We start from the raw sequence: 13194 nt of genomic DNA, 5'->3' as shown, positions 1-13194 counted from the left end.
CATAATATAGGGGCCGGGCGGTGGCACTAGAGGTAAGGTGCCTGCCTTGCCTGCGCTAGCCTTGGACCACGGTTCGATCCCCCAGCGTCCCATATGGTCCCCCAAGCCAGGAGCAACTTCTGAGCTCATAGCCAGGAGTAACCCCTGAGCGTTACTGGGTGTGGCCCAAAAACCAAAAAAAAAAATTCATAATATTGATGAACCTTAAATCAAAGAACGGAATAAAACACTTTTGACATCTAAACAAAACTGCCAGTGATTTATTAGAGAATGAAATTTAGATTATCATCAGAGATGTTGGCAGTAATGCTTTAGAGCGGAAGAAAATGTAAAGACTTTTTTACATGGAGAACATGCTTAATATACTTAAGGGAGAAAATATTTTCAGTAACCAAGAACTCAGAGAATATTGGTCCCTTGAGTCCTTCTGCAAGAATCTACTTTGAGACCAAATGTAGGCCACCCAAATGACTAGATTTTTATCACGATAATTGGTCTAAGCGTTAAACACATAACTCTCCCAGAAACAAAATTTAACTAGGACAAGAGAAGAAAGAGTAACCTGTTAAAAGCAGTCTGTCTAAGTTGCATAGAAAAAGTGGAACTTCGAGAAATTATCGAAGAATTGAGAGCACATATGTTGCTGTCCTATGTTGAAGACAGTGTTATAGCAATGCCATTCCTCTGACACTTTTTTGGGGCGGGGCCACACCCGGTGATACTCAGAGGTTACTCCTGGCTAAGCGCTCAGAAATTGCTCCTGACTTGGGGGACCATATGGGACACTGGGAGATCGAATTGCAGTCAGTCTTGGGTCAGCCAAGTGCAAGGCAAACACCCTAGTAACAAAGGATAAAGACAATAGGCAATTATAGAATATTCTACTTCTGTCATTCAAGAACCAAGATTTTTGGAGTGAAAAGATGGTACAGATGTAATAGCCTAGAGGTGTTTAGAACCCTGTTGTCCTTAATTTGGATGGGAATAATCAGTGTGAGCTGGTAAGGGGCATTGAGCACATAGTGTGTCTTTCCTCTGTGTGTATATTCATACACATACACACATGCATGTGTTTCTTTCCACTATAGAAGACTAGAAATAATCACTGACAATGGTAGCATAAATGTTTTTAACACCTAGATTTGTGCCCTTAAACATATTTAATCAATGATTTAAAAAATACTTTCGGGAGAAAAAAATGGTTCATTCCGACCCCAGAGAAGGTCCATTTATCATCCCTGAGGGTAAAAGAAAAATAAAAGAACTCAGAAAGTTATCTCTGACCAAAAAGGGGACAATCTGAACGCCTAGAGGAAATAATGGTACTTGACTAAAAATCAAAAATTGTGTTTAAATTCATCAACCTATAATTACATCCAGTCAACTCATCAGCCAACTTCAAAGGAAGGTAATAGTTTTTATCTGGAAAGCTAAATGAGGACAAAAAATTACACATTCGTCGTCCTGCCTGACTTTATGACCTGTACCACGGGGTAGTCAAGCAATAAATGAGATGAAGTATGTCTTCATAAGTATGTTTCAACTATTAGATAAGAAAAAATGATATAATTTTTAATTTCATACTTTCGCAACCTCCAATAAAAAATTTTGATCTAGGTATTTGCTTCAGCAACTTCAAACATTAGAAGAAAAAAGAAGCCAAAGAAAAGACTGTGACAAGATATTTAGAAGGGACTACTTGATCCATTATAGGAAGACGTGAGACTAGAAATAAATTTTAACCTCATCATGACTAAAATAGGAGTTTTCTTGTCAGTAGTCTCTTATTAGAGAAAAAATGTTTTATCTTATTGGGGAGCATGTTTACTTTAAAGGACCAACCTAGCAGTCTCATGGAATATTTTTTGAATCTGTGCTCAGAAATGACCCTTGGCAGGGTTTCAGGGGACCAAATATGGTGTTGGGGGACTCAATTCAGGGTTACACAGCTTAAGTAAAGCTACATGCAAGACAAATGCCTTCCCTCCTGTACTATCACCCTAGCCTCGAGGGGGGAAAAGGCTTTAATTTTTATCATGTATTCAAACAACACACATTTTCTCTCCATTTATACTAAAGAATGGTATTATCTACATATGTGGAAAGGGAGTGATCCAATACACTTGGATTTTACCAATGGTTTTTGCTAATGAGATCATAAGTGCCCATAAATATGGGTCAATATGCCACCACTCCCCTGTGAAACTCAGCTCAGCCAGCAAATAGAGATAAATCCAGTTCTGTGTCCCAGGATCCAAATGGTCCCTGGATCTAGGGCTGCTCCACAGACTTTCAGAAGGAGTCGATCCTTATCATTGTGACAAATGGTGATGTGGAAGAATTTCCTGTCCTTATCATCACGTTTTATTTCTTTCTGTGGAATTAAGTAGATGAGATGGCTTTGGCACAGTAATAAAACCAGTACAATCAGCATCTAGCCTTTTTTTTTTTTTTTTAGCATTGTGCCGGTTATTCCTAATTGATTTGTTTCTTCTTAGAGGGTGTTGTAATATACTTAAAGTGAAATTAGTGCTTAATGGAGTTGTTCTCTTGTTGATGTTTGTGGGTCCTTGATGCATTTGGGATGTGAAGGAGTGCTAAACTCCATTTTCAGCGTGAGCTATAAGTAAGCACAAGACAGAAATGTTCTTTTTATTTATTTCTTTGCATAAGTGAATTTTAATGCAATCCTTTGGGGCTTTTTTTTTTTTTTGAAAGAAAAGAAGAAATAGGGGCTGGAGTATTGGCACAGCAGTAGGGCATTTGCCTTGCACATGTCCAACCCGGATTTGATCCCCGACATCCCATAGTGTCCCGCGAGCCTGCCAGGAGTAATTTCTGAGCACAGAGGCAGGAGTAACCCACGAGAATCACTGGGTGTGCTCCCCCCCCCGAGAGAGAGAGGGGAGAGAGAGAGAGAGAGAGAGAGAGAGAGAGAGAGAGAGAGAGAGGAAGAGAGAGAGGGGGAGCGGGAGAGAAAGAGAGAGAGGGAGAGAGAGAGAACGAGAGAGAGAGGACGAGAGAGAGGGGGAGAGGGAGAGGACGAGAGGAAGAGAGAGAGGGGGAGAGAGAGAGAGAGAGAGAGAGAGAGAGAGAGAGAGAGAACAGACTTCCCCATTTCACTACTCCCAGTCCAGGCTCTTCACAGGAGCTTTTCACTGTTCTACAGTACCAGAGACATGAGGCAATGGGGTCACTGGAGCTTCGATCAGCAACTCAGAGTCACATTCAGCTCACCTCTAGTCTCACTGAGACCCAGCTCTTCTCTCCGAACATCAATATTGTTTCTACTGGGCTTCTGACCTAACCCCTCTTGTATGCTTGCTTCTGACCTGGAAGCAGTTCACTTACCAACTTCCCCTGTGGCACCTTCTGTTCCTCACAGTTCCCATGACACTTATCTTATCACTGGCATTCCCTAGCTTATGCCTATGGACTTCTCATATTTACACTTGAAGGGCCCTGATTGATGCCTTTGGAGACTTTTAGGGGTTGTAGGTCTGTCCACCTACTAAAGAACCTGTGATACCCTGAGACTCTCATTGTCCCCTCATGGTGGTCTGACAGACCCAAACTCTCCAGGTATGAGCAATCTTGCTGTGGTCTCTCCTGGCTTTAACTGAGTCTCAGACTCATTTTTTATTTACTTTCTTATTGGGGTACCAAGAGGTGCCTGGGGGTTCTGTTATTCCCACCAATATTTCTTGGTCAACTGGACCAGCAGTTCAATGAATGGGCCTGTAGTTCCAGGTATTATCTTGGTCATCCCAGCTGTGCCAGTTTCCTCTAGGGTCATTTTGGGTAGTGCTTGAGGCCTTTGGGCTGAAACTGGTGTTGTTTGAGGGTATCCAAGACTGTATTTCTTGATACTTAGGGAACCATGTAGTGCCAGGAATCAATCCCCGTGGGTCAGTTTTGGTGATTCACAGCCAATCAGGCTGGCAGTTGGGTAAAAGGGGCAGAGAATCTGGTACTGGTCTACATAGCAATATTTGGAGACCATATCTGGCAGGAATCAGAGCCTGTACTATCTGCTTGCCTTTCCGGTCTCATTTCTAGAAGAAAAAAGAAAAAGAAAAACAAACCCACAAAGAGGTTGTCTGAGGATTTCCCATTGACCCCAGTACCTTTCAGAGTGATGAGCTTGACCTGTGAGGAATGCTCACAGTTGGCTTGGCCAGGTCTTCACTCTGCACGGTAGGCCAGTGACTGGCTTCTCTGAACTTAAGTTTCCTGCTGGTTTAAGGGAAAATTGTGGCTCTACTTACAGAACTGGTAAATTGATGTGAGTTTAAAGGCATTGAATACCTGCATGACAATGCAGCACTGACTTGTCAAGGGGCACAGTCTAAATTGGCCCTGATCATAGAGTGCCATGTGCATACCCAGAAGCAGGCAACAAGCCAGGAAGCAAAACCCTCCCTCAAAGGCTTCCTTGGCTCTTTCAGCCCCTAAAGCCCCTCTGGCAAGTTCTCTTCCCTTCATAAGTTGGATATGCTCAACTGCCATTGTGCCCAATACCTTCCACCCCCAGAGACAGTTCTGAAAACCTACCCAGTGTGTACCCTCTCATGGTTTTAACTCCATCTGCCTTAACTAAAATCTACTCTCACTGCTCTCCTACACTGTTTGAATAATTTCTAGGTTCTTCTACTTCAGGAAACCCTATACCAGGGTTTTTAAGAAAATTACTGGGCTTTCATTTTTGTTGCTCTTTGTTTAGGATCTGGAACTTTTTCAGAAGTCCCTTTGGCCACATTTCCCATAGGAAGTCTTAGCATCTCTTGTGTGTAGGCTTGAGCCATTGACCCAACTTGTACTTTGACAATTTGGGATTTTACAATGCCATTTCCTGCCCATTGATTTCCTTAACCCTCACACCAATCCAGTCTCTTTTATTGAGGCAGGAAATCACCAAGTTCCCACATCAATAAGTGATGAAGTTGTCCCTGAACCCAGGTATTCTTGCTGGATGTGAAGCCCATGACATTTTCACTTCCTTCAAAGACAGTCCACATGTATAGATTTGGGCATCAGAGCAGGTAAAGTGTTGGCTGCCCAAGGCTGCCTTCAATGAAAAGTTAGTCCTTGGAACTAGGTTGTCAAGAGGTCAGAAAGTTGACAATGAGTTGGTCACATGGGAGAAGTAACCTTCTGACCTTCAAAAACCAAACAGACACCATCACCTTCATCAGGAAGAAAATGCAGCTGGAAAATCTTGAGTATAGTGCAGAGTCACTGTACATGCTGGAACCTTGGCTAGAACCTGAGTCATTTGACCTTGAGGTCTTGGCACTAACTCTCCATCCCCTCCACCCACAACTGACCTAGTTTTTAGATTATCAAGGCTTCCCAGTATAATCTTCGTCTGACTAGTTATAATTACCAATTTAATAACCTTTCATATCTGCCGCGTTAAATTTGCTGAAAGTCTTCCAAAAGATTTTACTTAAACATAGAAGTGAACAAAGCAGGGTACACCCACATTAATTTCCCCGTCATTTGCTGTAGGTAAAATTCAACCTAATTTCTTTCAAAAGAAATAATTTCTGTAATCTTATAATGAGATTGGTATGCTTTCAGTAAAAATACTTTTATCAGGAGCACATTTTTCTGGAAAGTTTTTATAGGTTGTAAAAATATGAGAAGTGTGGCCTTCAGATAGTGCCAGAATCAAAGACAGGAAGCTTGAGAAGAACTGGCCTAGAGGTGGGGTCATGGATGGAGGTGCTGAGCATTCCCAAGGCACCCCCAGAAGATCACTTAAAAACTCTGGGATCTCCAAGCGAGGACAGAGTGATGCGGAGTGTAAGAAGGGAAAAGAGCACAACAAGCAAAGACAAATGCAATTGGCTCCCCATTAATCACCCCCTATATCTCCTGGACAGCTCCCAAGTTGTTTTTGTCATTCCAAAGCCAATTGCTTGTGAAGAATCCCTGATGAGGATCTGCAGAGGGACAAAGCCAGAGTAAAGGCTCTTGGGCTGTTTCATGAATCCTGGACGTGGAAGGCCTGGGAGTGACTCCATGTCAAGGTACATAGATGCTGATGCTCCAACTTTGGAATACAGTTCCAGAGTAGCACAGGTACTCTCCTGAGCTTAATGGATACAGAGAGGATACCCCATGGCCTTCCAGATCTATCTCAACCAAAAAGAATCTTTCTTTTTCTCCTCAGAAGTTATACATGGGGGCCGGAGAGATAGCATGGAGGTAAGGCGTTTGCCTTTCATACAGAAGGTCATCGGTTCAAATCCCAGCGTCCCATATGGTCCCCCATGCCTGCCAGGAGCAATTTCTGAGCATGGAGCCAGGAGGAATCCCTGAGCACTGCGGGGTGTGATCAAAAAAACCACCAGAAAAAAAAAGTCATACATGCCAGCATGTGCACACATACACGAACACATGTTCTTCCTTTCTTAATTGCATGCCATGATTTTAAAAGATGTTCATAATACCAGGGGTCTTCAAACTACAGCCCGTGGGCCACATGCGGCCGCAGAGGAGTCTCATTCGGCCCGCCAGCCGTGAGCGCTGTTTGTTTGCCAAGATGCTTGCCAGCATATACACTCAATTATATCCAAATATCAGGAACCATGCACTCAAAATGTTAACCATCTTTGGTAGCACTTATGCCTGTGAACAGACTTTTTCAAGAATAAAACATCTGCAATCTCCAACCAGATCAAGATTAACTGATGCCCACTTGCATCACTTGTTACGGCTGGCAGTGACAAATATGGAACCGGACATTGACCATCTCATTAGCCAAAAGCAGGCCCACAGTTCCCATTGAAATACTGGTGCGTGATCTGTTTATTTATAAATGGTTTTCATTTTATTTATATAAGATATGTGCAGTGTGAGTAGGAATTAGTAGCTCCTATAGTCCGGCCCTCCATCTCTCTAAGGGACCATAATCTGGCCCCCACTTTAAAAAGTTTGAAGACCCCTGATAATACAGTTCTTTCAGATATTCAATGTTCCAATGCCAAAACCACCACTGGTGTCCTTCCCTCCACCAATGCCCCTAATTTCTCAGTACCCCTCAATTCGTCCTCTTAACAGGTTCAAAACATTTACTCTATATTCCTTGTTATAACATATATCTCACACCGGAGTGACTAATGTCTTTGTCCAAGGATTTACTGAATGGTTTGGTGCTATTTGAGCTTTCTGTGTGATTATTTTCATTCATTGAGCTTAGTGAGCTTTTATGCAACCTTTTCATCTAATTTGCTGTGCTTCTACTGAGCTATTGGTAATGTGGAATTTGGAGGCATCGCATAGCCACATGTGTGGCTGTGTGTCTCAGAACCGAGAAGATTCAATAACTTGGGATCTCTTTGAACTTAGTGATGGAGCTGTGAAGCTGTGTCATTTATATGCTAAGGAGGTTACTTGTGAGTGAGGCTCTGGGCTTCATGGTAGGGAGGGGACTCAACCTGCCCCAACCTGAGAAGACTGCAGAGATCTCAGCCCAGAGACCATGACATACCAAAATGACCCAGTGATGGTTTTTCTTAGTGTCCTGTATTTCTTGTTGCTGAGGCATACTGATATTTTTTTAATTGGATTGTTCGAATAAATGTACTTTAAGAAACATATTTAAATCAGGCAGCATTCAATCTAGCAGATGAGAAACATTTTGGAGGATCTGTACAAAATAAAAGGCTTTTCTAGAAGAGAGTCAGGGCAAAGAAGTCGTACAAGGCAGGAGGGTAAGGTTCAACGCCAACCCACGTCCATTAGAGGAGGAAAGGAGCCTGTCATGTGGCTGTTTTCACTAATGACAATTTTCAATACATTGCTTTTAATATTCCATTTCTGGGAGACCCAAGAGTGTGATTTCTGATGACATGAGATTAGCATGATCTGCTCCATTTTGGATATGTTATGTTGTCTTGTTCTGAATAGTTTTTATTCTTCCTAACTAGGCTTCTAGCATGTCCCTCCCTTCGATCAGTCGGCACATAGCAGATCCTCGACTGAAATTTCTACGATGAGTGACTGATACGTGGGTCTTGCCCAGCTCTGATGGCCTTTTGGTATATGCCTTGTAACCATGGAGCAGGCAGCTCAGAGTCAGTCCATGGAGGCCTGGGGAGGAGAGGAGCTAGGCACGTGAGTAATGGTCTCTCCTCTTTTGCCACAGCACACTGGCTCTTCACCACGTGTGGGGCTAGTGGGCCCCATGGTCCCACACAAGCCCAGTGCAACAATGCCTACAGGAACTCTAACCTGAGCGTGCTTGTGGGGAGCGAGGGGCCCCTGAAGGGCATCCAAACCTGGAAGGTTCCAGCCACCGACACCTACAGGTATGTGACACCTACAGGTATGCACTGAGTAAGGGGGGAGAGACTAGGGAAATCCACCTGAAGAGGAGATAAGAGGACCCATTGTGGGTGCCTAATCCTGAAGTCCCCAGGCACAACTAAGCTCAGAATTGCTGGCCTTTAGTGTTATAAGGGCTGGAGATGGGGGGATAAGGTTGACTGGAATAAGCCCAAGGGAAGTTGAATCCTCCATCCTCACAGAGCCCAGAGACCACCTATGGAGATTCTGTGGAGACAGTAACTATCTTCAAAGCATTCTTCTGGTTTTGTTTTCTTTGTTCCTTTGGGGCCACATCCAGCAGTACTCAAGGCTCTGAGCTCAGGGTTCACTCTTGGCAGTACTTGTGGAATAATATAGAGCCTTAACAGTATTAGGTGTAGCCCAAAAAGAACAACGATCACAAAAAAATCCAGAGAGACCACACCAGACTTGGGGTTCAGGTGAAGAGATGGGGCAGGGTGAAGAAGTGTTGGAATTTCCATAGGCATGAGGGAACCATGGTGGATGAACGGAGAGGATGTGGGGGATGTGAAGGGGAGGATGGGAGTGGAAGAGAGGAGGACAGAGGATGAGGGGAAAACAGGGGAAGGGGAAGGCAGGTCCAAGGTGACAACCCATGATAGGGGCAGGTGGAGCTATGAGTGGTGACATGTAGTCAGGGCTATGGCTAGAGTGACAGCCACATGTGGGATTCACAGAAGTAGCTTGGATGTGGGGAAGAAGATGCAGGCTGGAGAGAGTCTCAGCCACACCACAGAATGGGGTGGATGGGTTCTGAGTAACTCAGTGCTTGGATCTAGTCATCACTCAGAATGAGGTTGCCATTGCCTTCTTTTTCCCTCCCTCTCTTCTTCCCTCCTCCCTCTCTCACCTCTTTGTTCTTCCTTTGCTTCCCTCTCTCCTTTCTCCCTCCCTCTCTCACCTCCTCTTCCTTCTCTCCCTCCTTCCTTCTCTGTCTCAACCTCCAGCCCAGTCTTCAGTCTTTCCCCAATCACCCCAGACCAGCTCCAACCCATAAACGCAGGCCCAAAACACATGCATTTCTCAGGGGTGGGGGTTCATTTGATCCTCCAAAGTCATGTTCCAGAAGCCTTACCTCCTGGTGGACCCCACACACCCTTTGGGCTGCTCTGGGCTACAGTTGTGCCAGTTGGTACCCACCCAACCATCTTCCCACCTGACCCCAGACCAAACCATGGGAGCAGCTTCAGGAGACTTTATCTACCTGATCCACAAACATCCACAGTACTTTTTGAGGGCACAGAGAATCTGCAGAGAGAGAGAGAGAGATGAGGGAGCCAGAGTTGAGGGGCTCAAAGTTCTCAATACTGCCAAAAAGTTTGCCATGTGCATGGGGTTCCAACTTGTTCCATTGTCAAATTTGCTGTGTAGAAAGTTGGACCATGAAGAATACAGGGCAGGGAATGTCCAGGAGTAGGGCCACTGCAAAGATCAACATTCCATAGAATGATGATTGGGTCACACACACACACACACACATACACACACACACACACACACACACACACACACACACACTACCTTGGCTATCCCCAGGCCCTGAGCAGAGGCATGGTTGCAAATAAGTATCTCACACACACACACACACACACACACACACACACACACACACACACACACACTACCTTGGCTATCCCCAGGCCCTGAGCAGAGGCATGGTTGCAAATAAGTATCACACACACACACACACACACACACACACACACACACAGCCTTGGCTATCCCCAGGCCCTGAGCAGAGGCATGGTTGCAAACAAGTATCTCCCAATTCCTTTACTCTAAGCCCTCAGGCCAGGGTGCTCAAGAAGGCAAAGAACAACACAGACCACGTGACCCTTACTCATTGGAATGTTCCAGAAGGCAACTTGGGTAGCAAGGAGCACATCCCACAACTACTGACATCCCTACCCCCTGGGGTGACACCCAGTGGCTCAGATGGCCCATTTAAAGAGTCCAACTACACAGGAAAATGAGCCCCTAGGAACCTAATTTGCACAGACACTTCCTGGGCCTCACCCAGTGTCACAGAGGAGACCCCAGACATGACAGGAATGTGCTCACCCCTGCTCCCACTGGCAGTTAAAGGCAGAGTCCAGAGGGTGGGCAGAAGAGATAGCAGTTCTGCCCACCTCCACCAAAAATCTCCCAACAACTACCCCCCCCCCAAATCCCCAGCAGCCCCCAGAGCTCCACTCTCATTTCAGGATCCAGCAGGCAGTCACTTTGATTTGCTGCTAATTCCTTATTTAAAGAAGATTCACAACTCAATTACATCAGGTAACAATAGCTCATAGTCAATAACACAGAATGCAAACCCAATAAGCACTGGTGTTGGCCAGGGGACATGGGATGAGGGGGAGAAAGATGTGGGGGTAGGGATGACAATAATAATGAAAAGCCTTCATGGTTTGTGGAGAGCAAGAGTTGTCATTTCCAGCCAATTGGAGTTCCTGATTCCCCTCCCTTCTTCCCCTTTGGGTGGCTGGAGATTCAGGGGTGGCTGCTAGTGGAGAAGCAGAAAGAAGCAGGCCTGGGAGATGCGGGTGTCATTATTCTATGGCAGGAAGGTCTTTGTGCAACAAGAGGGTCCCCACTGGAAACTGATTCTCTGCAGATCAAAGCCCCCTGACTAACCCACTTCTGTTTCCCAGAAGTAAATCCCCTTGGGAAGCATGTACAGGCTCATCCCTGGAGCATAGCAGATTTTGTGTCCCTATCTTCCCTCCACACACAGATTTAGGCCCCTGCTGGTCATTTCTCATTTGACTCTGGTGACCATCTGTCTAGGTAGATTGTATTTGATTTGATTTGTTTATTTTTTGTTTGGGGGCCACACCCAGTGACACTCAAGGGTTACTTCTGGCTTTGCACTCAGAAATTGCTCCTGGTTCTGGGGATCATATGGGACACCAAGGATTGAACCACGGTTCATGCTGGGTCAGTCTGGGTCAGTCACGTGCAAGGCAAACGTCATACTACTGCACCACTGCTCTGGAACCTTATTTGATTTTTTTTTAGTGGGGAGTCATACCCGACAGCTCAAGGCTTACGCCTGCTGGTTCTATACTCAGGGATCATACCTGGCAGTCTGGAGGGAGGGGACATACAGAATGCTGGGGAAGGAACCCAACCATATGGGCCACATGCAAGGAAAATGGCCTCTCCCGAAGAGATAGCAAGGAGGTAAGGCATTTGCCTTGCATGCAGAAGGATGTTCAAATCCCAGCATCCCATATGGACCCCCGGGCCTGCCAGGAGTGATTTCTGAGCATAGAGCCAGGAGTAACCCCTGAGCGCTCTCCACTGTCCCCTTGCACGTGGAAATTATTATCTTGTTTTTGTAAATGAAGGAACTGGAGTTTCAAAAATGTTGACCCCAAACACAATCATATATGTAATCAAGGTGTTTAAATAAAATTTAAAAAAAGGAAAAAAAATGTTGACAACCACCGAGGGTCTCACAACTATGAGTCAGACCAGCAGGGCCAAGCCTAGGGAAAACCAGTGGTTTGGGGCTCTGCCTTTAGGGAAGTGCTGGCTCAGGCCCTCCTCAACAAAGGCAGGAGAGGATTCTCTCTTCTCTCTCCTTAATCAGGGCTCCAGATGCTTCTACATCACAGCCCTGGATTTTCCTATTGTGCATATTTCACTGCCACCTCTGTGACTGCCAAAGACTTAACTGTTGATTTTGAGACCTCAGAGGACTCCTCAGGAAGACAACCCCATTCCCAGGACCCCTCCCATTTATGCAATGACCAGCTCCCCATTAACCTTCAACCCAGTCCACTAGAAATAGGGGCCATTCTCAGGCACTGAGTCTAGCTGTTGATACCTGGTTGTCATTGCAATTGCCCTGGGTCTTACCAGCATCTCTCTGATCAGGAGTGAGCCTGACTGTCCTGTTATAGCCAGCACCACCACCACTTATTCTCCTCCCATCTCATCTCCTGCCCACACCTAGTGGCCAGTGACAGGAAGAGGAATGAAGGCAGGTGAAGGGAGGGAAAAGCCAGGTCAGGAATGGTTCCTTCAGTAGCATCATTTTGATCATTTGGCTCAATGGTAGCCTTTTTGGGCTATTGACTAGGGTGCTCAGATTGGTGCCTATTGCTGGCAGCTGGAGAAAGAAGCAGAAGAGGCGACACTTGGTGCAGCAGTGGGATCCCCCAAGGGTTGTCCTTTTCCAAGCAAGCAGGTCTTCAGGGCTTGGGATGCCTGGTGCCTGGGTGAGCTTCCTTCAAGACATAAATTTGTACCCCAAGGGTGCCCCTCATTTCCTCTGGATGCAAAGACTTCCACCTCCATGTCTTCTCAGCCTGCAGGGTCTTTGTCACCTTCTTTCTAAGGAGCCACTGTGTTCTGAACCAGTGGAGGTGTGACCCGTCTGCTCACATGGTCCTCATGAGCAAACTCCCCACTGCCCTAGTCATGGATCCATGCTGTGTACACTCAGTTCCTGTCTCCCCCAAACCCTCACAAGACCTCCCTTCCTCCATGCTGAAAGGAGGCGTTCTCCTTGGGCCCATTTTACAGATATGGCTGGAAAGGGCAGTTTCTCCTCAGAAGTCACTGGAGTTCCTACATGTGGGAGAAGGACAAAAATCTCTGTGGGACCTCAGGGCACTCCACACCCCAGAGAAGCACATTAGGACAATCTCCTTCTCATGCCCACTTTCGCTTTCTCCAGCCTAGGTCTTCTCCCTCTCTCCATCCTCTGCCCTTCATCCCCATCTTCCTCCTCACTCTTCCTCCCTCTCTCTTTTCCTCTTTCCTCTCCCTTTTTCCTTCCTTCTCCTTCCTCCTCTCTATCCACCTCCCTCCTCCCTTTCTCTTCTT

The 13194-nt window shown here is 45.7% G+C and overlaps 1 protein-coding gene across 1 annotated transcript in view; it reads left to right on the top strand.

The window, feature by feature from the left end:
* The window catches only part of ALK (ALK receptor tyrosine kinase), a 713821-nt gene that overhangs the window by 659181 nt on the left and 41446 nt on the right, over positions 1-13194 (top strand). Inside the window, exon 12 of the mRNA XM_049784231.1 lies at positions 8156-8318. Coding sequence (XP_049640188.1) covers positions 8156-8318 — 163 coding nt within the window. The remainder of the gene's footprint in view (positions 1-8155; positions 8319-13194) is intronic.

This window comes from Suncus etruscus, chromosome 12 (assembly GCF_024139225.1).
Source record: "Suncus etruscus isolate mSunEtr1 chromosome 12, mSunEtr1.pri.cur, whole genome shotgun sequence".
Classification (NCBI taxonomy): Eukaryota; Metazoa; Chordata; class Mammalia; order Eulipotyphla; family Soricidae; genus Suncus; species Suncus etruscus.
This window is presented reverse-complemented; position numbering and strand designations above follow the sequence as displayed.